We start from the raw sequence: 26614 nt of genomic DNA on the forward strand, positions 1-26614 counted from the left end.
CGCCCAAGTTCTTCATTGATGTTATACAACAACAGTGGAATCAGCCCAGGTCCATTTCTACCCCCAGTAGTATGGAAAGAAAAATATACGGTGGAACAAGAGATTGAGGAGCTCCTGAAACTTCCAACTGTTGATGTTCCTATGGCCAATTTAGCTTCATCTAACATCCTCCGTTCCGATTCAGCTGAAGGTTTGAGGACCAAAGACCAAAAGACGGTGTTGTGGCTCCGGAGACACAATAGGCGGAGTTCTCTGCTCGTAAGATCTATCAGGCAGCCACCTGGGCTATTCATTCTTCCATGGCAGCATCTTTCCTCACTAGGATGTTCCTAATCTGGCTTCGCCAAATGCAGTCCGTGCATCCCCGGAAGACACCCGTTTGCATCAGGACATAAATAAGTTGATCGCTGCAGCTGAATATTCCATAGATGCAACCCTCAATACAGCAAAATTCACCTCACGGGCTCTAGCATCCAATGTCACTGTTGGCTTACCAGTGCTGAGGCATTGGTAAGCCAACATGAAAATGAAATGGGGACTGGCGGCAGCTTCATTTAAGGGAGGCTCTCTCTTTGGGGAGGCCCTGGACCCTATTTTAGTGGAGGGTAAGGACAAGAGTAAGGCCCTTCCCCATGTCTACAGAAGGACAAACAGAAGGTCCACTTTTCCATACTGCAGGCAGCCCTTTCGGATGCCTGACACCGAGTTTCAGGCCCCGGTCTACCAAAGACAGGTCACAGGACAGACAACCCTTTTGGGACCGCACCAGACAACCACAGGCCAGATGCCCTTTCAGGGAGCCAGCTACCAACCCTATCATCAGGTCAAGTGACTGCCTTAACATGAGACGACTTCCGGTGTCCGGTGGCAACGGACGTCTGGAAGGCTTCTCCTGCCTCCAGTGTCCGAATCCGGCCGCGGCCCGAGCAGGGCCAGGTGTTCGAAAAGGACACCTGCCGCAGACGGCTCGCCAGGGTCTCCCAGCCGATATACAGGACTGGGGGACCCGATGCTGGCGCGTCCTAGGCTCGGCGGGTTGGAGGCCACAGGCGCGGCCATTACTTTGGTCGTCGCCTGGGCGCTGTGCCCGTGACACGGGGCTTTGGATTTATAATTGCAGCAGCCTGGTGGTGAACAGGAGCGGAGAAGAATTGAGGAATGAAGAAGGAAGGGAATATCGGCAAATGTGGTGGAGTACTCCGGTGCGGGGGTTTTTCTCCCCTGCGACTGGAAGGAGTACGAATCACTTTGGAGAGAGGAGAACTTAAAATAACAAGATTACGGTTTTGTGGAGCTCTGGAGAGAAGAGGTGATGGAGAAATTTAGGAGGGAGGTTTGAGGCCCCCTCCTCTGAGAACAATGGTGGCGTCCAGCTTCCGCCTTCACTATGAGAATCTTGATGACATCACTTCCCTTGACTTCCTGGTTGATTAACTGTACTCTGGACTCGTTGCTCCTGTGAGTGCCCCTGGTGGATCGGAGGAAATTATAAGGATACTGTGCTTGCCTGAGGATTTTGAAAATTTTTTTTAAATGGCAAAGGTCAGAGACCAACTGCTGGAGAAATGGAGAATTCTGGAAAAGTTATCTAATATGGACAAGAACTCACTCTCCTTCACCTTCGCATCATAGTGACATGTCGCTTATGGGCGAAGAAGATATGGCAGACTATAATCTTTCTGAGGATGAGAGAGTCATCCCTGACAAACCTGCTGCCATGGGGCTCTTCTGTCATCACCTATTCAAAGCCTTACTGTACAAAGCAAAGACAATGGCCAATACGGGGGCGCTTATTGGGCACTCTGAGAGCTCTTCGGACCCCACTCAAGATCCCACTACTCTTCTTTTCACCGAACCAATCATGGAGCAGGAGTCCATCCCATCGCCCAAGTTCTTCATTGATGTTATACAACAACAGTGGAATCAGCCCAGGTCCATTTCTACCCCCAGTAGTATGGAAAGAAAAATATATGGTGGAACAAGAGATTGAGGAGCTCCTGAAACTTCCAACTGTTGATGTTCCTATGGCCAATTTGGCTTCATCTAACATCCTCCGTTCCGATTCAGCTGAAGGTTTGAGGACCAAAGACCAAAAGACGGTGTTGTGGCTCCAGAGACACAATAGGCGGAGTTCTCTGCTCGTAAGATCTATCAGGCAGCCACCTGGGCTATTCATTCTTCCATGGCAGCATCTTTCCTCACTAGGATGTTCCTAATCTGGCTTCGCCAAATGCAGTCCGTGCATCCCCGGAAGACACCCGTTTGCATCAGGACATAAATAAGTTGATCGCTGCAGCTGAATATTCCATAGATGCAACCCTCAATACAGCAAAATTCACCTCACGGGCTCTAGCATCCAATGTCACTGTTGGCTTACCAGTGCTGAGGCATTGGTAAGCCAACATGAAAATGAAATGGGGACTGGCGGCAGCTTCATTTAAGGGAGGCTCTATCTTTGGGGAGGCCCTGGACCCTATTTTAGTGGAGGGTAAGGACAAGAGTAAGGCCCTTCCCCATGTCTACAGAAGGACAAACAGAAGGTCCACTTTTCCATACTGCAGGCAGCCCTTTCGGATGCCTGACACCGAGTTTCAGGCCCCGGTCTACCAAAGACAGGTCACAGGACAGACAACCCTTTTGGGACCGCACCAGACAACCACAGGCCAGATGCCCTTTCAGGGAGCCAGCTACCAACCCTATCATCAGACCAAGTGACTGCCTTAACATGAGACGACTTCCGGTGTCCGGTGGCAACGGACGTCTGGGAGGCTTCTCCTGCCTCCAGTGTCGAATCCGGCCGCCGCCCGAGCAGGGCCAGGTGTTCGAAAAGGACACCTGCCGCAGACGGCTCGCCAGGGTCTCCCAGCCGATATACAGGACTGGGGGACCCGATGCTGGCGCGTCCTAGGCTCGGCGGGTTGGAGGCCACAGGCGCGGCCATTACTTTGGTCGTCGCCTGGGCGCTGTGCCCGTGACACGGGGCTTTGGATTTATAATTGCAGCAGCCTGGTGGTGAACAGGAGCGGAGAAGAATTGAGGAATGAAGAAGGAAGGGAATATCGGCAAATGTGGTGGAGTACTCCGGTGCGGGGGTTTTTCTCCCCTGCGACTGGAAGGAGTACGAATCACTTTGGAGAGAGGAGAACTTAAAATAACAAGATTACGGTTTGTGGAGCTCTGGAGAGAAGAGGTGATGGAGAAATTTAGGAGGGAGGTTTGAGGCCCCCTCCTCTGAGAACAATGGTGGCGTCCAGCTTCCGCCTTCACTATGAGAATCTTGATGACATCACTTCCCTTGACTTCCTGGTTGATTAACTGTACTCTGGACTCGTTGCTCCTGTGAGTGCCCCTGGTGGATCGGAGGAAATTATAAGGATACTGTGCTTGCCTGAGGATTTTGAAAATTTTTTTTAAATGGCAAAGGTCAGAGACCAACTGCTGGAGAAATGGAGAATTCTGGAAAAGTTATCTAATATGGACAAGAAACTGGATGAAATAAGAGCAGAAATTGTGACTATCCAAAAGGATTTAAAGGATACTCAACAAGTCTCAGCAGAAAATAAGCAGAAAGTGGAAGGTCTGGAGGGTGAGATGCGGGCAGTGCAGAAAAGAGGGAGGCGACAAGCAATGCTGTGCTTGGACTACAGATGGATAAAATGTCTTATTTCCTAAGGTTTCAAAATTGGGAAGAAGTGGACCAAGAAGACTTGAGAGATGTTGTGACTAAACTGTTGGGAGAATTTCTTGGGAGAGGTGTTGATTTTATGAATTGGGATGTGGATCGAGTTTATAGAGTTAATTCACAATATGCACGCACGCATGCAGTTCCTAGAGAGGGTCATGTCAAATTTGTGAAAAGAGGCGAGAGATGAAATTCTTAGAAAACATAGGAGTGGGGCACTGACTTATAGGGGCAGGAGATAGCCATTCTGAGGCAGATTCCCAGACAGGTGCGTGAAATGAGAAAGAAATATTACTTTTATCAAGCAAATTGTACCAGAAGGAGTGGGCTTCAGATGGCTGATGCCAGAGGATTGATGATTTTCCGGGAGGGCATTACGAAAAAAATTAGTACAATTGCGGAGGCTGCGGCCTACGTGGAGGAACACAAAGCCCTCCTGGATTTAGATGACCCAGGAATTGAAGAAGGGGAGGTTATAGACCATGGGGCGGAGGCGGCTGCCGCTGTTGCGGCCCTGGAGTTGGGTCAGGCTGAACCCAGAGTTCTGAGATCCAAAACTAGGAAGTGATAAAGATATTTGGTATTGTGTTGGTTTTTCTTATTCTCTTTCGTATGATATTCTGATTATTCTTGACCCTTCCTCATTGTGTATGTAAGATTGAAACTTAGCTACTTCGTTTCACCTGCTTGCCATATGGCTGTTGTATGTGTTTAAAATTTTGAGTAAAATTCTTATCATGTATAAGAAAAATGAAAATTTACCATACCTGATATGTATTTGCATAAATCTTTTTTGACCAATAAAAACTTTTTTATAAAAAAAAAAAAGTGACTGCCTTAACATGAGTCCCATCAGCGGTCACCTTGGCAAGTTTGCCAGCCAATGGCAAAGCATAATCACCGATGCCTGGGCCTTACAAACAGTGACACTTGGACTTCCCCTAGAGTTCTGTTCTAAACCCCCATGGAGGTTCATCCAATGCTCAGTGTCAAGAGACGCCACCAAGAGGCCTGAATGGTCACCAAGCTGAAATCCAGCACCTGCTGGCCATTCAAGCCATAGAACCAGTACCTCTCTAACATCAGGGGTTCGTTTCTATTCGATCCTTTTTTTGGTGCAAAAGAAATCAGGTGGAAGCAAAGCCATCCTGGATCTGAAGAAGCTGAATGTATACATAAAGTACAAACACTTCAAAATGCAATCCCTGCATACTATTTTGGGTTGCATCAGCCAGGGAGATCTCTTAACATCAACAGACCTACGAAGGACTTATCTCCATGTCCCCATCAGACCATCTCACAGGAGATTCCTCAGGTTTTGCTACGTGGTAGCCCATTTCCAATACAGGGTTTTGTCCTTCGGGTTCTCCTCCACCCCAGAACATTCACAAAACTGCTGGTTGTGGTGGCAGCTCATCTATGGGCAAGACCCATCCGAATACTATGCTACTTGGACCATATATTGGTTCTGTCATCATCCCCTCAGCTGGTGAGAATAGATCTCCAGGCCATGGTTCAAACCCTCCAAGACCACAGGTTTTCTGTAAATTGGAGAAGAGTCACATGACTCCCTCCACCAACCTGGTCCACCTGGGAACAAGGATCAAAACTCAGACCTGCCAGGTCTTCCTGTCCCAGGAACGTCTATCCAGCATCCATACCACTGTAAGACAAATCAGGGCCCTCAGAAGGGTACCATTTGTTAGGCAAAATGATATCCTGTCTGGCGATTGTGCCTTGGGTGAGATTGCATTCTTGGCCCCTTCAGTGGCTTCTATTACCAGGTCAAAGAGCCGGCCTCAGCAATGCCAATACACGGATCAAGGTTCTCCTGAAGGTACTCAAATCCTTGGAGTGGTGGATGTCAGCAGCCATGAAGAAGGGATGTTCCTTCAAAGAACACTCCTGCCTAATCCTGACCACAGATACCAGCCTCTTTGGTTGGGGCACTCATCTACAATCTCGAGTGACCCAGGGTCAATGGTCACCATTGATCAATGGTCAGCACCAACAACATCAATTGGCTGGAACTGAGATCTGCACACCTGGCACTTCGCCATTCCAGAGACAACTGTTGGGTTATCACGTGCTGTTGTTGACGGACAATGTCACATCCAAGGCACATGTGAACTGCCAGGGGGGGCACTTGTTCCAGGGCACTGATGCACGAAGCAGCAGCAATAGGTCTATGAGCAGAGAAACGTCTACTTTCCCTACAAGTGGAAGACATCTCTGAGGTTTTCAACACCCAGGTGGACTGGTTGAGCAGAACAACCATTGATCATGCAGAATGGCAACTTCACCCAGACCTGTTCAGTCATCTGTGAGCCAAATTCAATCAACCCCAGGTAGACCTTTTTGCCAGCCCAATGAATACCCATCTTCCATGGTTTTACACCAGATTCCAGACACCAGGGGCCGAAGGGACCAACGTCCTCCACTGTCCATGGCTGTAGGGCCTATTATATGCCTTTCTTCCAACTCCTCTAATACTGAGGGTCATCAGAAAGATCCTAGAGGAGAGTGCAGAGGTCCTTCTCATGGCTCCTCACTGGCTAAGATAGATCTGGTTCATGGACCTCATGAACCTATCAATTTCTCGTCCCTGGAGGATCCCTCCAGAAAGGATCTTCCTCAGCCATGGGGCCATTATCCACCCAAAGTCTCAGTGGCTCCAATTGGCCATCTGGCAATTGAAAGGGAGATCCTAAAGAGGGATCAATTCTCTAGAAAAGTAATCTCTACATCCTAGCTTGCCGACGTCAATTGACAACCTACATATACGATGCCCCATGGGCTTCCTTTTGCCACTGGTGTACAGGAGGGGGCTAGCCCCAACATCAGCATCCATCCCACATATTTTGGACTTCCTTCAGGAAGCGTTAAATACAGGATTAGCCAAAAACACTCTCCACAGACAGGTAGCTGCTTTGGCAACTATCCTGACCGGCGAGGAGCTGCAACCCTCTCTCAACATCCGAGGGTTATGTAGCTTCCTGAAAGGGGCATCCAATTTGTGACCTCCGCCAGTACACAGATATCCCTCCTGGGATCTGTCACTAGTGTTACAGGAACTCACTGCTCCACCGTTTGAGCCATTAGAGACCAGCAGTTTAAAACTTCTGACCTTTAAGGTCGCCTTTCTCATAACTATCACATCTGCTAGGAAAATTTCTGAACTGGTGGCCCTCTCTGTGCAAAAAGGCTTGTGCATCTTTCGGCCAGACAGTTATTCTCCGTCTGGATCCAACGTTCGTGCCAAAAATCAACACCTGGTTCCATACGGTCCAGAAAGTCATCTTACCTGATTTTTGTCTGAAACCCAGGCATCCCAGGGAAGGACAGTGGCACTCCTTAAATATCCGCAGGATCCTGCATAAATATATTGACAAGACAGCGCCTTTCAGGAAGATGGAATCGTTATTTTTCTCCTTTCAACCCAGGTCCATGGATGTGAAGGTGACTCCATCCACCATCGGTCACTGGCTCAAAGCTTGTATTTCCGTGGCCTATGATCATCAGGCCCAGCCACAGCCTGGTCGCATTATGGCCCACTCTACAAGGAGCATGGCCACGATGGTGGCTTGGGCCACTCAAGCTTCTATCCTAGAAATTTTCAGGACATCCACCTGGGCCTCGCCCCTTACCCTTCATCAGGAACTATAAGCTCAACAAGTTTGCCTCAGCCGAGGTGGCATTTGGGAGAAGAGTCCTACAGCAGGTTCTTCCGGTTGAAGGGACCCTGGACACTTCTGTTTCCCGCCCTAGGGATACTTAGCTTGGGTATATCCCATTGCTTGAACTCTCTGAGCAGCGCACAGGAGACGGAACATTGCTCTTACCAGAACATTCATTCTAGGTGTGCTCCCTAATTCCGTATGGGTCCAGGAGTGAATGTGTTTCATTACATGTTACATCTTCTCCAGATCCAGACTTGGTTAACAAATTAGACCTCAACAGGAAGGAGGAGGTATGGCTAAACAAATTCCAACTCAGTCTCTGGCCAATCAGACAAAGTTAAGACCCATTGCTTGGACTCTCATGCAGCGCACATAGAATGAACATTCAGGTAAGAGCAACATTCCTTCTCCAGAATAAAAGAATCAGAAGTTACCGTACACAAAGAATCTATAGGCCTAGTGCAAAGTCTATTCTCCCTCCATTCCTTCTTTCTTTACCATACAGTTATTAACACATGACAATTAGAATATTTTTTCAAAATTTGAATGATGTAATCAACCTATTGATTGGCCAAACCAATTAAATTCTTTATATAAACTGAAACAATATTCACTTGAGATTTAAATCTATACTTATATGATAACAGAGCACTAGTGCCCATGCTGCAAATTTTAAGCCTTTTGCTGAAGTTTCATATATGTTCCAATTTCAGAGTAAAAATTAGAACTCTCTGAAAATTTTCTTTGTTGCTAGTTAGTAGATTTTTATAGTTTGTATAAGGTAATGCCAAATAAATTATTTTAATTAAAATAATAAATTTTAATTATTTTGTATAAGGTAATGCCAAATAAACCAGCAGCTGTATAGAAGGCATCAGCATCCATCCCACATATTTTGGACTTCCTTCAGGAAGCGTTAAATACAGGATTAGCCAAAAACACTCTCCACAGACAGGTAGCTGCTTTGGCAACTATCCTGACCGGCGAGGAGCTGCAACCCTCTCTCAACATCCGAGGGTTATGTAGCTTCCTGAAAGGGGCATCCAATCTATGACCTCCACCAGTATACAAATACCCCTCTTGGGATCTGTCACTAGTGTTACAGGCACTCACTTCCTCACCGTTCAAGCCATTAGAGTCCACCAGTCTCAAACTTCTGACCTTCCAGGTCACCTTTTTCATAGCTATAACATCAGCTCGGAAAATTTCTAAACTGGTGGCCCTCTCCATAAGAAAGGACTTGTGTATCTTTCATCCAGAAAGACTTATTCTCTGTCTGGATCCGACGTTCATGCCAAAAATCAACACCTGGTTTCACAGGACCCAGGAAGTCATCTTACCTGACTTTTGTCTGAACCCCAGACATCCCAGGGAATAACAGTGGCACTCCTTAAATATCCGCAGGATCCTGCGCAAATATATTGACAGGACAGCGCCTTTCAGGAAGATGGAATCGTTATTTTTCTCCTTTCAACCCAGGTCCATGGATGTGAAGGTGACTCCATCCACCATCGGTCACTGGCTCAAAGCTTGTATTTCCGTGGCCTATGATCATCAGGCCCAGCCACAGCCTGGTCGCATTATGGCCCACTCTACAAGGAGCATGGCCACGATGGTGGCTTGGGCCACTCAAGCTTCTATCCTAGAAATTTTCAGGACATCCACCTGGGCCTCGCCCCTTACCCTTCATCAGGAACTATAAGCTCAACAAGTTTGCCTCAGCCGAGGTGGCATTTGGGAGAAGAGTCCTACAGCAGGTTCTTCCGGTTGAAGGGACCCTGGACACTTCTGTTTCCCGCCCTAGGGATACTTAGCTTGGGTATATCCCATTGCTTGAACTCTCTGAGTAGCGCACAGGAGACGGAACATTGCTCTTACCTGAACATTCATTCTAGGTGTGCTCCCTAATTCCGTATGGGTCCAGGAATGAATGTGTTTCATTACATGTTACATCTTCTCCAGATCCAGACTTGGTTAACAAATTAGACCTCAACAGGAAGGAGGAGGCATGGCTAAACAAATTCCAACTCAGTCTCTGGCCAATCAGACAAAGTTAAGACCCATTGCTTGGACTCTCATGCAGCGCACATAGAATGAACATTCAGGTAAGAGCAACATTCCTTCTCCAGAATAAAAGAATCAGAAGTTACCGTACACAAAGAATCTATAGGCCTAGTGCAAAGTCTATTCTCCCTCCATTCCTTCTTTCTTTACCATACAGTTATTAACACATGACAATTAGAATATTTTTTCAAAATTTGAATGATGTAATCAACCTATTGATTGGCCAAACCAATTAAATTCTTTATATAAACTGAAACAATATTCACTTGAGATTTAAATCTATACTTATATGATAACAGAGCACTAGTGCCCATGCTGCAAATTTTAAGCCTTTTGCTGAAGTTTCATATATGTTCCAATTTCAGAGTAAAAATTAGAACTCTCTGAAAATTTTCTTTGTTGCTAGTTAGTAGATTTTTATAGTTTGTATAAGGTAATGCCAAATAAATTATTTTAATTAAAATAATAAATTTTTAATTATTTTGTATAAGGTAATGCCAAATAAACCAGCAGCTGTATAGAAGGCAGTCAGATACAGATTATAATATGAAATGAAATAGTTTACTTGCATAAAACTGGAAGTTTGACATTAATTTCATTGTATTCCAATATCATTCCATTCATATATTTCTGTTTTTTAATTATTTATGTTAATTTGCATTACTATTAATATGATAGATAAAATTCAAGATATTATTTATGTTCTAAAATATTGATGATCAATATTTCAACAAAAATGTCAACAAAAATTTCAACAAAAGATAAAATAGAAGAAACCAGAAAAAAATTAAAAGGGGAAAAATATGGGAGAAATAATAGGGACACGGTGACTCAGGGGCTAGGACGTTGAGCTTGTCGATCGAAAGGTTGGCAGTTCGGCAGTACGAATCCCTACTGCTGCCGTGTAATGGGGTGAGCTCCCGTTACTTGTCCCAGCTTCTGCTAACCTAGCAGTTTCGAAAGCACATAAAAATGCAAGTAGAAAAAATAGGGACCACCTTTGGTGGGAAGGTAACAGCGTTCCGTGCGCCTTTGGCGTTGAGTCATGCCGGCCACATGACCACGGAGACGTCTTCGGACAGTGCTGGCTCTTCGACTTTGAAATGGAGATGAGCACTGCCCCCTAGAGTCGGCAATGACTAGAACGTATGTGCGAGGAGAACCTTTACCTTTTTATGGGAGAAAAGTGCAAGGAATAAAAAGGGGGGGGGGAGAGAAAAAGGATATTTTCCACATTTTCCGCATCTAGTTCCAATTACAAAATACCTTAAGCTTTTGCTTTAAAATTTAATAATACACAGTATTTCTATAACTATAAACTGTTCTAATTGTCAGATACCAAGATTAATACCAACTGAGCATAAACAAACCATGGACAAAGTAAAAGTAAAGAAAAAGCCTCCTTTTCCAATGCTTTTCTAAGTTCTCCATCCAAAAAATCAATTAATCAGTGTAGGTCAACAAAGTCTGTGTGATTATCATTTCTCTTCTAAAAATGGTACTTGGAGTGACAATCAAAGAAGAATTTTGGGATTCAGTCTTGCTTTAAACTTGTTCCAAACCTTCAATATGGCATGATGATTTTGAAAACAAAATGATTTTGAAAATGTATATTAGTCTTAACTTTGTGTTACATTAGATAGGCAGGCCACCTAAATCTCAAATAATGTCCTTTCAACTCAAATAATCTCCTATTTCTCAGTCACCAATCTTCCATCCATATCAAATAATGAGCAATAACATTAAAATATTTCTGTGGAACAGAAAGCTCTCAAAAATCTCGTCAGCTTCTAGTTGACAGCTTGCTCTGTATTTACAGTTATGATAATTTACAAATGCTAATGGATGACACCTTTTCAACTGTTGGGTGCCTACAAGTGTTTCAAGTGGGAGTGATGAAGTCTGAATTTCCCATCAGTTACATTACATTTTACATTAATGCAGCAATTCTGAAAGGGCTTGTAGAAATAATGCCTGTGAAGTAAAAAAAAAGTTAAAAAAATAAAGCTTGAGAATTTGATAATAAAAATGATAAATTAGGACTTAGAGAGCTATATACTGTGGAATTCAAACTGTTCCAAGCGAATTGCTTTCAGCAAATCAAAGAAAATCTGAAGCTTATAAATTTGACAGCTTTCTGAATTACAAGGCCACCTGCAAACATGGCTCATTTCCATTTTCAAAATCTGATAACAAGATAAAAGTGTAAATGGGGTTTGCATGACAGGAAGCCAGATGCTTTTTTAAATCTTTTCCCCATCCTCTGCAAAAAACAAACAAACCAAAAAACCCTCTGGTTTGTTACTGTGGGATCTCTGAAGTCTGAGTACCCAAAGTGAAAAAGTTAGCTTCACTTACATTCTTGTTTAAAACCTTGTCCTATTAAATTAACTGTGCAGTACTTTGCAGGTCTAGTCATCATTATTTACCTCTTACTAAGTCCATAAAGAATTGTTATTTTGTGCATTATTGAAGAGGATAGAGAAACAAATGAATTTATGAATTATTATTCTTAATAGCTAGCTTTACATTCATGCTGTCAGTAGGTGTTTTCCATGCTTTTAAAGACTGGGAGCAGGCTACAATTAGCAATATAAAATGAAAACAAAAAAATCAATAACATCCCTATAAGAAGATGGTGTCACAAAATAGGCAGCAAAATGATCAAGTCTCCCCAAGTCGCTCATAACTTTTCAAAAATATAATACCTGGGGTTTTAATGTTCCAAGGCAGAAGACCCCTACTAAGAACTTTGAGTATAGAGCCTCTTTACATGGCTTTCCTTCAGATGGCAGACAATGCAGACTCCATTGTTGTTAACTACATCTGCTACTGTGTGCTGAATCAAAAGGTTTCCATACAATTTTCAAGGGCTGACTGATATAAAACAAACTTTAGTGGTCTAGTCATTAGATGACAAGATCACAAACCTAAAGAAAAGGGTTTTTTTTTTCATAGTCACAACTGGTACACAACATGTGACTGTGAAAAGGTCATAGTCTCTATCTGCTATTCATGCATAAATTGTGAGTCCAGGGGGATACTCAGATGTTTCATTAAAGTTCATTTAATGTCCAACATTAAATGACCTTTGGAAATAGTTGCTGTGCTTACTAAGTGGAATTAAGTCTATGCTTGTTTCTCCATATCTGGACCTAAAAATCTCCAGGCATTGGGTCAGGGCTTCCAATGCTCCTCTTGCCCATCCCATACTGATAATACCTCACTCCACCCCAACAGCTGTGTGATGGAAAGTGTAGCTGAAGAAAGAATGGGAGCAGGAAGAAGTTGGCAGTAGCACAGTAGCTTCCAAGGCAGGAGATAGCACATTCCAAAGATGACTCCAAGACAAGAGACTGTGCAGTTGTGAACCGGATGGGGAGGGAGGAATAATTTCAGGGTAGTTGCACCCTGTTTCCCAAAGTATGTATGTATGTATGTATATATATGTATGTTATGGCCAAATCAGTTAATTCTACTTTATTGTAAAGTGATTTTTTTATTTTAAAAAAACTGTTTTTAATCTTGTAATTGCTATAGGAAAATAAATGTAAAAGAAATGAAAATTGCCACATTTCATGCATTTTTCTTTGACAGAAAAAATAATTGGATCATTAAAGTTTATATTAATTACATTTAAGTAGAACTGTAAGCTTTTGAAAATTGGAAGAAGAAAAGATTTTTTTGTGCATGCCCTGTAACTCATTCCTTGACCAGTGAGTTTAATGTATTCTTTTCTTCCTTTTTTTCTTTCTTTTTTTATTTGTAGGTTTCCTAAGTACTGGAGACCAAGCAGCAAAAGGCAATTATGGATTACTTGACCAAATTCAAGCTCTGAGATGGATTGAAGAAAATATTGGATCATTTGGAGGAGACCCCAAAAGAGTTACTATTTTTGGATCAGGAGCTGGAGCATCTTGTGTTAGTCTCTTGACATTATCACACTATTCAGAAGGTAACCATTCTCCATGTTAAATAATATAATTTTAATAGTCATAAAGTAAGAATGGATTGCAAAAACAGTAAGAATTAGTTCCAGAAATTACTACAAGTAATGCTCAATTTACAACAATTGAGCCAAAAATTTCTGTTGTTAATTGTAACATTTTTAAAGTGAATTTTATCTCATTTTACAACTTTTCTTGCCATAGTTGTTAAGTGAAACACTACAGTTGTTAAGTTAGTAATGCAATTGTTAAGTGAATTGACTTTGCTTATCAGAAGGTCGCTAAAAGCGATCCCATGACTCCAAAACAGTGCAACTTTCATAAATACATGCCAATTGCCAAATGTCCCAATTTTGATCACATGATCATAGAGTTGTGCTGGATCATAAGTAGAAAACAGTCATAATTCATTTTTTTCAGTGTGTCTATAACTTCTAATTGTCACAAATAGTTGAAAGTCAAGGACTACCTGTATGATACCAGCATCTTAGGAATTAGTATTATATCAATTGTACTAGGTTTTCAGTTCCAATTTTTAAAATAAAAACAGATAGCAATGAAGCAGCCACAACTTTTCCAAAGTTCATTCCCATGGGAGTCATGGGTCACAGATTTTGAATGTATTTTGCAAGTTAGCTCATCTGAGGTCCCTTGGCTCAAAAATTCTTGCCCTATGATGCACTATTTGCCCAGTTAAGGGTCATGAGAATAAGTGTAATATAGGGATTAGATCAATAAACTAATCAGGACCAAATGATCTTCATAATTACTAAGTAATTATGTCACATAGTAAAATTCCATTTTAAAAAATACAGCGTCCAAAAATCTTTTGCTACAATTAGATTGGTCAACCATGCATATTGCAAAAGAAAAAAAAAGATATATATTTGTGCTAGACTGCCCAATATTCTATTCTACTCCACTATTCTACTCCACTATTCTGTTTGAAATTGAGTTGATTGAATCACCCCTTTGAATAAAATCTTTAATCTCGACTGTCAAATCAGTTCTTTGTTTTGAAATAACTTATGTTACTTAGCCCAGATATACATGTCAAAAGCATTACAGGGGTTTTTTTTTAAATAAAAAAGTTATTGTTGCCAGATAACAATTGCTATCAACATGTATCTATGTTAGGCAGAGACAGTAACATCTGGCTCCATAGATGGACTCAGTGAAAATTGGAGTCAATTATTTCAATGTACTGTACATTTCAGAAATAATTTCACCTCCTAGATATTCACATTGGATTTTTCATTTTTTATATAATGAACATTGAATATGAGAGGAAATACAGCTACCATTTGGCAAGAGGGATCCCTGCAAGCTTTTAATGTTTTGCTGTTGTTGTTCTAATCAAACTGAACTGTGCTTTCTCTTAATCAATACTTCTTGATATCATAAATATTCCTTTTGCTTTGTCAATTGTGTGTATATGTATGTGTATGTGTGTTTTAATTTTCACTTTTGCACCTGCAGGTCTATTCCAAAAAGCAATCATACAAAGTGGAACAGCCCTGTCCAGCTGGGCAGTGAATTACCAGCCTGCCAAGTACACTGCAATTTTGGCAGAAAAAGTGGGCTGCAACACTTTGGACACTACAGACTTAGTTGAATGCTTTCGGAATAAGAACTACAAAGAACTCATTCAGCAAACAATTACACCAGCTACATACCACATTGCCTTTGGGCCTGTGATTGATGGAGATGTAATTCCAGATGATCCACAGATTCTAATGGAACAGGGAGAATTTCTCAACTATGATATAATGCTAGGTGTAAACCAAGGAGAAGGTTTAAAATTTGTAGATGGAATTGTGGATAATGAAGAAGGCATATCTCCAAATGATTTTGATTTCTCGGTATCTAATTTTGTGGACAATCTATATGGTTATCCAGAAGGGAAAGATACTCTAAGAGAAACCATTAAATTCATGTACACAGATTGGGCAGACAAGGAGAATCCTGAAACACGAAGGAAGACCTTGGTAGCACTTTTTACTGACCACCAGTGGGTTGCACCAGCTGTTGCCACAGCAGACCTCCATGCTCAGTATGGTTCTCCAACATACTTCTATGCATTTTATCACCATTGCCAAAGTGAAATGAAACCCAGTTGGGCTGATTCTGCACATGGTGATGAAGTTCCTTATGTGTTTGGTATCCCCATGATCGGTCCTACTGAATTATTCAACTGCAACTTTTCAAAGAATGATGTCATGCTCAGTGCGGTTGTTATGACCTATTGGACAAACTTCGCCAAAACAGGGTAGGATGACATCTAACATTTTAAGCCTATCATTGCTTTATAATGATATAATGATAACATCTTCTCTCTTTTGATATTCTTATAAAACCCTTCTCGTTGGATCTGCCCTTGTTTCACAGTGGGCACCCTGCTATGGAAGGAAAGCAGTATTTTCAAAATATAATGTACAAGCAAGGCTAGCTTAAAAGAATGTGATGTAGATTTTTGGGACTATGACCTCTTTATATGTAAAAGGATTAGCATTCATTAGTCTGTCTTTTTACAAATTATTCTGAATAGCTTTCAGGACCTTGGAAGGTATAGTCCACATATGTATACAATCAAATTTAATCATCTTTATCGAGAAATAGGCCTTGTCCCACCAACCCAGTTTAGAAGAGGCAAGGCAATAAAGCAAATTCTCCATTCATAGGTATTATAAGGACTACAGATCACATTTCTTGCCATCCAACTTCTGGCAATAAAAGTACATTTATTTGGAAGAATTACAGTACAAAACATAATTCAGTAATCAAGCACATTTGATTTCTGTATACAAATATTTATGTCTAAGAGATACCTTTGTCACATTAAATTGTTTCATAAATAGCAACAATGTGGTTAGTTTGTCTATTTCAGCCCCGTTTTTTCACCATTTCATATTCCCATAACACTTAGGGCATATAATGTATTACAAAGAAAAGAAAAGAAAAAAAGAAAAAATGATTTAATCAAGACTGCCACTGTGGTTTCTTTATAGAATTAAATGGTTGCCTTTTTAAAATTAAAGGGTAAAAGATGTAATAGAAGTAATTATATATGTTTATTTCTTCATCTAGGTATATGATTAATTTTAAAATTAATATTTAGTTTCTTAAATGTGAAAACTCCAAATATATTTTTGAAGCACATGAAAGGAACATAATGCTACAATAGGTCAGAGGAACTTACTGGTAAAGCTAACAGAAAACATTTTATATAAATATCTTAATTAATAATGCAGTATTTTCCCCTCTAGATAGCAGTGATGGTTGTTGTTTTGTTTCAGGTTTTGAAACTTTCTTTTTCATTCTCTTTTCTTGTCTTAGTATTGAATTTTAAGAAAGGTCCTTGCAGTGCACCAAGGGCCCATAAATCTTTCCAATGAACCTTTATGGCAAATCCGAGCTTTCAGAACCGCAGCTCTACTGCAGTGCAGAAAATGGTATGCAGCAATATTGGACAGTTCAGAGAAAAACAGTGTCCTGATTCATTCAGGAGCTTAAGTGGATTTCATAGGATTTAAGAAAGTCAGACTGGCATAGTACATATCATCACAAAAAGCAAACAATTGTTTCTGTTCCACAAAGAAAACCATGAGAGAACATATCCTTCTCTACACTAAAAAGTGATATATACTTCTTCTTCCTTGACTGCTTAATTTAAGCAGCATTCTTACATTTTGGATGGATGGAAAAATGGATATATGGGTGAATGGACAGATAGATCAATCCCACTTTGGCCTCCAACCATTTTTCCCATAAAAATAATAAATAGGGAGATATTACATTTTTTCAGAATCTTCTGAATTTGACTGGCTGCTTCCACCTAGCACAGGAGGGATACCAACTGTGCTTGTAGAATGTATATAATTACTTGAGTTAAAACGAAGTGAATGTTTTTCCAAAAGAAATAGAATTCTTTGTTTAGAAACATATACACTGTTTGCATATTTTTAAAGCAAAATACTGTACATAGATTAAATGAATTGTCCTATGTAGGTAGTTCTCATCTTATGACCACGATTGAGCCCAAAATTGATGTTGCTAAACATTAGTTAAGTGAATTTTTCCTCATTGTATGACCTTCCTTGTCACAGTTGTTAAGTGAATCACTGCAGATGTTAAATTAGTTACATGATTGTTAAGTGAATCTGGCTTCCCCATTGACTTTGCTTATCCGAAGGTCACAAAAGGTGATCACATGACCGGGAAACAGTGTGACCATCATAAATATGAGGCAGTTGCCAAGCATCTGAATTTTGATCAAGTGACTATAGGAATGCTACAACAGTCATAAGTGTGAAAAACAGTCATAAGTCAGTGTTTGCAGTGCTGTTGTAACTTCAAACGGTTACTAAATGAACTTGTGTAAGTGGAGGACTACCTGTAGTGAGTAACTCAGATATAAGCATGATGAATTATTTTTGAATGCTAGGAGATCTTACTTAAAAGGAAAATTTTATTAGGTTAATATAAAATATTACTAAGATTAAATTATAGTTTTAGCAGTAGTAAACAATAAAAAACCTTGGGAGAATTTTATAATAGTTATGGATATTTCAAACCACAAGTACATTTTATATATACAGAAGAAAGAAGGAGGGAGGGAGGGAGAGAGAGAACACTCAATGCGATTCAATGTAATACATTATGCATCTTACCACCTTATTGAAAAAGCATTTATATATCAAGAGAAACCAGAGGAAAAAATAATAAAGTTTATAATAGAAGACAGAATGCTGCACAATAGTTCTAATGCACCAAATATATTCACATATTTGTCCAATTTTGAAGAAGAATCTGTAATTGTTCCCTCAGCAACAGTTTAGTATTTTATAAAAAATTTTTTTAATAAAATACTAATACTCGTTGGGGCGAGTCATTGGCCCCAACGGAAAGGGTGCGCAACTTGGGCGTTCTCCTGGATGGACGGCTGTCGTTTGAAGATCACTTGGCGGCCGTCTCCAGGAGAGCTTTTTATCAGGTCCGCCTGGTCCGCCAGTTGTGCACCTTTCTTGACCGGGATGCCTTATGCACGGTCACTCATGCTCTCGTCACTTCTCGTCTGGATTATTGCAATGCTGTCTACATGGGGCTACCCCTGAAGTGCACTCGGAGACTCCAGCTAGTCCAGAATGCAGCTGCGCGGGTGATTGAGGGAGCACCACGTTGCTCCCGAGTAACACCACTCCTGCGCAGTCTGCACTGGCTACCTGTGGTCTTCCGGGTGCGCTTCAAGGTTTTGGTTACCACCTTTAAAGCGCTCCATGGCTTAGGACCCGGGTACTTACGGGACCACCTGCTGTTACCACATGCCTCCCACCGACCCGTGCGCTCTCACAGAGAGGGTCTTCTCAGGGTGCTGTCCGCCAAGCAGTGTCGGCTGGCGGCCCCCAGGGGAAGGGCCTTCTCTGTGGGAGCACCTACTCTCTGGAACGAACTTCCCCCCGGTTTATGCCAATTGCCCGACCTTAGGACCTTTCACCAGGAACTGAAAACTTATTTATTTATCCAAGCGGGACTGGCCTGATTTTTAAATTTTTAAATTTTAAATTTCTCAATTTTAATATTTTCTTGGGTATTTTATATGGTCAATTGGACGGTTTTAATTTCGGCCTTTATTGAATAAGTTTTTTAATTGTTATTTTAGTGTGTATATTAATTGTTTTAATGTAGGCTGTACACTGCCCTGAGTCCTTCGGGAGAAGGGCGGTATAAAAGTTTAAATAAATAAATAAATAAATAAATAAATAAATAAATAAATAAATAAATAAATAAATAAATAAATAAATAAATAAATAAATAAATAATACAATACAATACAATACAATACAATACAATACAATACAATACAATACAATACAATACAATACAATACAATACAATACAATAAAAATTATTTTGCTTTTGTTCTTCAGAAACAGGGTGAAGCTATTGTTACTGTGGCTAATAAAAGGACATCATAATGAATCGCACTGATCTACTTCCTGAAATTTTCTTCAATTTATGTAGAAGAACTTAGCAAGAGAACTTTTACTGTTTCTCTTTCATCTCTTTTACACAACTTGTAACTAAAGCTGACAGCACTTTGTATCTAAGTGAAATCATTCAAACATACTAGGAGTTCTATCTTGTTTCCAGAATGCATTTTCAGTTCCTATTACAAGCTTCTTAAGTAAACGAAACAGGGAAAAACCAATGTAAGAACTTTCAAGACATCCCTAACAATGATAGAGCCACAAATTGAAGTTGAAATATTCCTTCCTCTCTTTGGGAAAAAGATAGAAACTTTGGTATCAGAGGGAGTTTTGGCCCACTCATTTGTATCAACCCTTTGTCTTTCTCTCTTAGAGGAAGAACTTGATTTGAGCAAGAGCAGTGGTGGGATTCAGCCAGTTCGCACCACTTCGGGAGAACCGGTTGTTAACTTTTTGAGCAGTTTAGCAAACTGGTTGTTGGAAGAAATCATTAGGGCAGAGAACCGGTTGTTAAATTACTTGAATCCCACCACTGAGCAAGAGCCATTTTGTTCAGCTGAAGCTGAATTAAATTCTAGGGATTAATCAAAATGCCAAAATCCATGACTATTTTTATATATAACAAAATTAGTATTATGCATTTGTGCGTGTGTTTGGTAGGTAGTAGGTTGGCATTTAGGTGCCATTTCTTTATTGTGTATAGTCAAAACATGGAAATCAAAACAAGGACCTTGAAACTTGTTTAACAATTAATAGAAACCGTACAAAACCCTTTTATATTGAGCAGAGAGACCACTGTAAAAATATTTAGGATAGTATGAGAATATCCCATCAAAGTTTCTTATAACGGTTTTTTTCTTTGACTATGTAAACCAAGCACTTTTTATATCACATCTTCCATACTTTTTACTGGATCCAATTAAAGTAGAGAGTAATAGTCCATAGTAGATGAGATCAGAAGGTAGAATGTGATTTATATATCTACCAGAAATCTAAAAACTTAGATCTAAAAATCTTTAAATCTAAAACAGAAATTCACATACACTGCATTTTTTTCTCAACATGTATTCCCAGTGGCAAAATCTAATACAGATATCTACAATGTACAATCCAATTTCAGAAGGGTAACTGAATGGGAAATATACAATGTAGCCTGAATAATTTCAGATGAAGTTATATTTATATTTTTGATGATTTGCATTATAGCAGGTTTGATACCTTTGCTTGAAACAGTTTATTGCAGAAATATAGTGTAGCTTTTATACCAATTATACTTGCAGGTCTAATTATTGACATTGGAAATATGTTCTGTTTCAGTAGCTATTAATACAAAATACTGCTGTTCCAACAAAAGCAGTTGTGAATATAGCAAAAAAAGGCTTGATACTTATCATGATTTGCCTTAACATCCCTCTATAATTAAAATTAAACCCCATGGGGTGGGGGTGGGGACTAGTTTTCCTATGACAAGGAAATGAGTGAAGACTACTGTATGTATAGAGAAGATTGAAAAAATCCATTCTATTCTCAAAACATTTAATGTTCTTTATTTCAAAATTCTTAGTTTTTACAGAGAGATATCCAACACTGTAATTACAACTTTCAAGATTTGACATTTTTAGCCTTTTTAAAAAAAGATGTATTAGTTCATAGGTAGTTGATGTAAGCCATGGTAATAATTGAATGAGTTTACCTTTAAAAACATACTTGAAGCTTCATTTAGTACAGACTGGATACTTATCAGTAATTATTGTTGGAAGTGTATTATATCTGTACTGTGAGTCCTGCATTAGCTGCTTGTTAGATTCTGGGTAAAATTTAAATTGCTGATGTTAATGCTTTATGGCTTAGTGCCAAGTTATCTAGAGAGCTGCATCTTCCATTGGCCCACCTGTTACAATCACGTTTAGGAGAAGCAGCAGATAGTTCTCCACTGTCAAGAGGTCATGGAGAGTTTTCAGAAGTAATGTTTTTCAGTGGGAGTTCTGGCCCTTTGGAGACCTCTTGTATGAAGAGGTGGATATGCCACCTTCTGGAATACGTTGCAAACTGGGCTCTTTCAGAGAGAACATTTAAATCATGATGCCTCCTTGACATTATTTGTTTTATGGTTATTTATTAACATATTTTTAACTGGGTGTATGTGGGCAACTGAGAATCTGTTAGATTGTGATGAGATAATAAGATGACAAAGAACTAATTTTGAGGAAACATACCACTCAATATCTTGAAATAGCCTCTTTTCATACTAGCATCCCAAATCAGATTCAAGTTGCCAAGTCATGAAGTTTGTTCAGTGATGTCACAATTCATAGTTCATCCCTTTATGTAGGAGAAGGGATGGCAAAACCTGGGGTGGAGTAAAAAGGGGAAATCCCTACATATCCATAAAGAAACTAAATCCACTTTCATTTGAGTGTCGATGAACCTTATCTAACTCTAAGCAGGTGCATAAGCCTTTAGCAATAAATTAGTTTAATTGAACCTTCACATGTAGACCTGGTCTTTCACACCTGACATTTTACCCACTTTCTGGATGCCTGTGTCCATGCCTATTATTGAAATCTGCATTTGTGAGCTATTATTGAAAATCCTTGAAAAGTTGCCTTTTTTAAAAAAGTAACTTAGAGTACTACTTTCATATATTAGGCAAATATACAAGTATTATAAAATGTATCCAGAGCATATATTTTGGGCAAGTATTCTGATCTAAACAGACTATTAGTTATAAACTTGAAACTCAAAATTTCATCAAGTATTTCACTGTAAGGAAATTGACTTTAGCTCTTGTAATACATTTGAGTATGTAAGTTGATTGTTTTTAATATTATTTATTTGTATACTTTTAGGGATCCAAACCAGCCTGTTCCCCAAGACACAAAATTCATCCATACAAAGCCTAATCGTTTTGAAGAAGTTGCTTGGTCTAAATACAACCCAAAAGACCAACTTTATTTGCACATTGGTTTGAAACCCAGAGTTCGAGATCACTACCGAGCAACAAAAGTCGCTTTCTGGTTAGAACTTGTACCACACTTGCACAATTTGAATGAAATATTTCAGTATGTTTCAACTACAACTAAGGTTCCACCTCCTGATATGACATCGTTCCCTTATGTTACCCGACGTTCTCCTGGGAAGTTTACCACCAAACGCCCATTAATGACTCCAAGCAACAACCCAAAGCATTCAAAAGATACCCAGAAAACCTCTCCAGAGGATACAAGTGTTCTGATAGAAAACAAGAGAGATTATTCTACAGAGCTAAGTGTTACTATTGCTGTAGGAGCATCATTATTGTTCCTCAACATTTTGGCATTTGCGGCCTTGTACTATAAGAAAGACAAGCGACGTCATGAGACACACAGACGCCCCAGTCCCCAAAGGAACACAACCAATGATATTGCCCATATACAGAATGAAGAAATTATGTCACTGCAGATGAAACAGCTGGAGCATGATCATGACTGTGAGTCACTACAAGCTCATGATACCCTGAGACTCACCTGTCCACCTGATTATACCCTGACTCTTAGAAGATCTCCAGATGATATTCCACTCATGACACCCAATACCATAACCATGATTCCAAATACATTAACAGGAATGCAACCTTTGCATACTTTCAACACTTTCAGTGGAGGACAGAACAGTACTAATTTGCCTCATGGACATTCCACCACTAGAGTATAGCTCAGTCATGCACCCATCACATACCACCTGGAAGATTAACCATAAGAAAAAAAGGGGGAAATTCATATTCTCCATCAAGAAATTTGTGGAAATGAAAAGTGAAAAGGTGAAAGAGCAGAACGGTCATAATTTTCTTCAGATCCTTTCCATAGGAACTCTGATATTCAAGAAAGATCACCCTCTCAAACCCTGTGAAATGTGAAATGTGTACATTGCTATTAGGATTCCGCTTTAATATCTCAACCACTTTGATTGAAAATAAGAGTTGAGGCCTGAAGAAAGTCTCCTAGAAAAGGATATATATTGAGTGTAACAAACAGAAACAGAACTTTTGAAACACAGAGTCAGTGACTGTATAGGGTTTCTTCTTCTTCTTCTTTTTTTCTTTGAATAAATAAAATTTAAAAACAAAAGATGTTCTATATGTGCCATACCATGAATGGCCCTTGTTATACAAAAGACGTCATCATGGGCTTTTACCCATCCTAAGAAGCTGTAATCCAGAATGGGGAAATAAGATTTTATTATTATTAAAAAAACCTAGGACTGACTATGCAGTAAATATGTATAGTTCTGTGCAAAGAGATGACTTGCCAGCCTGAACTATATTTAAGGAACTTTGTAAAAAAAAAAGTGTACATAGCTGTGAGTTTTAAAAAAGAAGCTTTTATTGATGTTTTCAGTTTGAAAAAAGCTTTTAGAAAGATTGTGCTTTCAGTTGTGATCTATGTGTATAAGCATTAATCATACCACCTATGTTTCCTCCCAGACCTAAAGGAGGGTATTCTTCTTAATTACTACTGATGATCCAAACATGAAAGATTTTTCCTAATGTGTTATTTCTGGGAAAACATGTTGTATCATACAAAGGACACAGATGACTGTGTGGCCTGCTAGATTTTTCTTTACAGGCTGAATAGATGCATGTTAAGGCATCCATAGATAGGAAACAGGATTTTATTTTTCCTCCCTTAAAGGAAAGAAACCTCTCCTGCTACCCCACCCCACCCCACCATTTTCCTTCCTTTTTGTGTTAGCGTCCATTATATTGCAACACAGAGACAAATTGGAAGAATTTCAACAAGCTTATTCAGTTGATCTAGGAACTTTGTTCTTGGTATCCTATCTGCCATAAATCTTTGCTTCTTTCAGACAGCCTACTTTCTAAAGCAGTTTTTTTTCTTTGATAAGATTCTGCCTGCTCTAGCAGATGGCAGAAAAGGTTATGCAAAGAAGGGAAATTGATATAGCTGTGTTGAACAGGGAGATCACACAAGTTAGACAAAGGGTGATATTATTTTCCCATTAATTAAGTTCTTACTGGATCAGTAGCTAAAACTTTTGACCTATTTTAATCAAGCTTAAGCTTGATACCATGGAAAGCAAGTGAGAAACCATATTAATGGGTGAGTTGTTTTGAAGAAGTTGGATCATTTCATAACTCATCATTATTAATTCTATAAGAAAATACTATTATTTACATCATCTACAAATGCAGGGAAGTGTGTTGTAAAATGCAGCTGTTCCAACAATATATCTGGCATCTCTGTATAGAGTTGAAAAACAATTCTAAAGAAAATCCATCAAAATAAATCAGACATTATAAAAGTAGAAATTGTTATTAGTGAGTTACAAATGGTTTATAAAGGTAGAAACCAAAGATATTTGAACAGAGTTGCTCTGCACAAGATCACATCTTTCCTGGGGTGTACATTCTGTTTTTCTCTTATTGAGGAAGGCACAATACTGCTATACTATCATCTTTGTAATAATAAATATAAATGTGATGTGATGTCACATAATGTAACACAGGATGCCTTCTGCTTTAAAATAGATAGTTTGAGCTATTCTAACTTATAGCTACTTTGATGTTTTGCTGGGTATGGAGTATGGAATATATATATATATATATACAGCTTCATGCTGATTCTGAGAGAGAAAACAGGTTCCTAGAGTAGCAAACAATGGCTGGAGACCTAATAGAATTGTTAACAGGATCTTCCATCTTAGAAAATGAAATTAGTACATGCTTTCTTTTCCCTACCAGGTAAAATTTTAGCAGTTCCAATTTTTACCCACTAGTCAAAGGAAGTCAATGCATTCCTTGATTTTTTAAAATGTAATTATAATGTATTTATTTTGTTAGTTTTATATTTCACTTTCCCTCTAGGAGCTCATGGCAGCATACATAACATTCCCTCCTCCAGCTTTTCCCCATGAAAACAACCCTGTGAAATTGATTGGTCTTAAAAGTAGGGATTGGCACAAAGTCACCTAGTGAGCTTTCCTAGCTGAAAGCAGACTAGAAATTGGGTCTTCTCAATCCTTGCCCACTATCTTAATCACTTCATGACACTGGCTGTCTAAAGCTGGATCTTTGCCATCATGACTACAACATAACTCTTCTTCATGACTCAGTGGGGAATAATAAGGAAAATGATGGCATCTTATTCAGATGGGTATGTTTGTTATGTGAATTATGGTATTTGTTTAGTACTTCCAGTTGTTTTCTGCTAGCAATATGTACAGTAATGTGTCAGGCTTGTGACATTTGGATAAAACCATTTCTGTAAGTGAATGATTTTAGCTTTTAAAAATCAATGAAGATGATGTCACTTTAATAATTTAATACATCGGGACAGATGTATGATTTATAAATGGAAATTTTTAGGCTCTTCAAAGGATTGTATAATAATAACAACAAACATACTTTAAAGAATAGGAAAAAAAAATCCCAGACTTTTCTTCTTAACCTTAAGAGGCACGCAGGGTTTCTTTTGTTATTATTTCTTCATTTTTTTTCTTTTTGGTTTGCCTTAAGTAAGGACAGAAGATATATATGGCTGGACACATATGTATAAACTTTTCAGCAGCATTTTTAATAATAAAATATCACAGTATTTTCTAATGCTTTGTGCAAAGAATTACGTGTTTATCATTTTTGTAAAACTATCATTTTGAAAATCTCTGTGTGAGCGTGCACATGTATGTGAGCATATGGATGTAATATGTAGTCCATAACGAGCCTTGTCAACACTTGAAAAGTGTTGAAATGATAACCTCGATAAAGATAAATACTGTAACCAATCTTGCTAAGAGTTTGCAAAGAACTTTATGGAATGCCAGTTGCTGACATTCGAACCACTGAATACAACAAATATTATCTATAATTAATGAATTTTCCTTTCCTATCTGAAGGTAGACTAGAAGTTGGGCCTTCTCAGTCCTTGCCTAGTATTTTCCAGATTAACAGAGTTGGAAGGTCATCTAGTCCAACCCCTCACCCAAGCAGACCCTACACCATTTTTGACACATGGCAGTCCAGTCTCTTCTTGAAAGCTTCCAGTGATGAAGCTCCCACAACTTCTGGAGTCAAGCTGTTACATTGGTTGATTATTCTCACTATCAGAAAATTTCTTCTTATTTCAAGGTTGAATCTTTCCTTGTTCGGTTTCCATCCATTATTCCTTGTCTGGCCTTCAGGTGCTTTGGTAAATAGCTTGACCTCTCCTCCTCTTAATCACTTTGTGACACTGGCAGTCTAAAGCTGGATCTTTGCCA

General features: G+C 39.5%; 1 protein-coding gene across 4 annotated transcripts in view; it reads left to right on the forward strand.

Annotated features, from left to right (window-relative positions):
- NLGN4X (neuroligin 4 X-linked) overlaps window positions 1–26101 on the forward strand; it is a 197866-nt gene extending 171765 nt beyond the window's left edge. For all 4 annotated transcript variants that reach the window (XM_058186147.1, XM_058186143.1, XM_058186144.1 and 1 more), the window contains 3 exons: window positions 13196–13381; window positions 14853–15642; window positions 22210–26101. In XM_058186147.1, the coding sequence (XP_058042130.1) occupies window positions 13196–13381; window positions 14853–15642; window positions 22210–23053 (1820 nt within the window). In that variant the 3' untranslated portion in view covers window positions 23054–26101. The remainder of the gene's footprint in view (window positions 1–13195; window positions 13382–14852; window positions 15643–22209) is intronic.
- The last annotated feature ends 513 nt before the right edge of the window (window positions 26102–26614 follow it).

The sequence above is a fragment of the Ahaetulla prasina genome, chromosome 5 (genome assembly GCF_028640845.1).
Source record: "Ahaetulla prasina isolate Xishuangbanna chromosome 5, ASM2864084v1, whole genome shotgun sequence".
In the NCBI taxonomy this organism is placed as follows: Eukaryota; Metazoa; Chordata; class Lepidosauria; order Squamata; family Colubridae; genus Ahaetulla; species Ahaetulla prasina.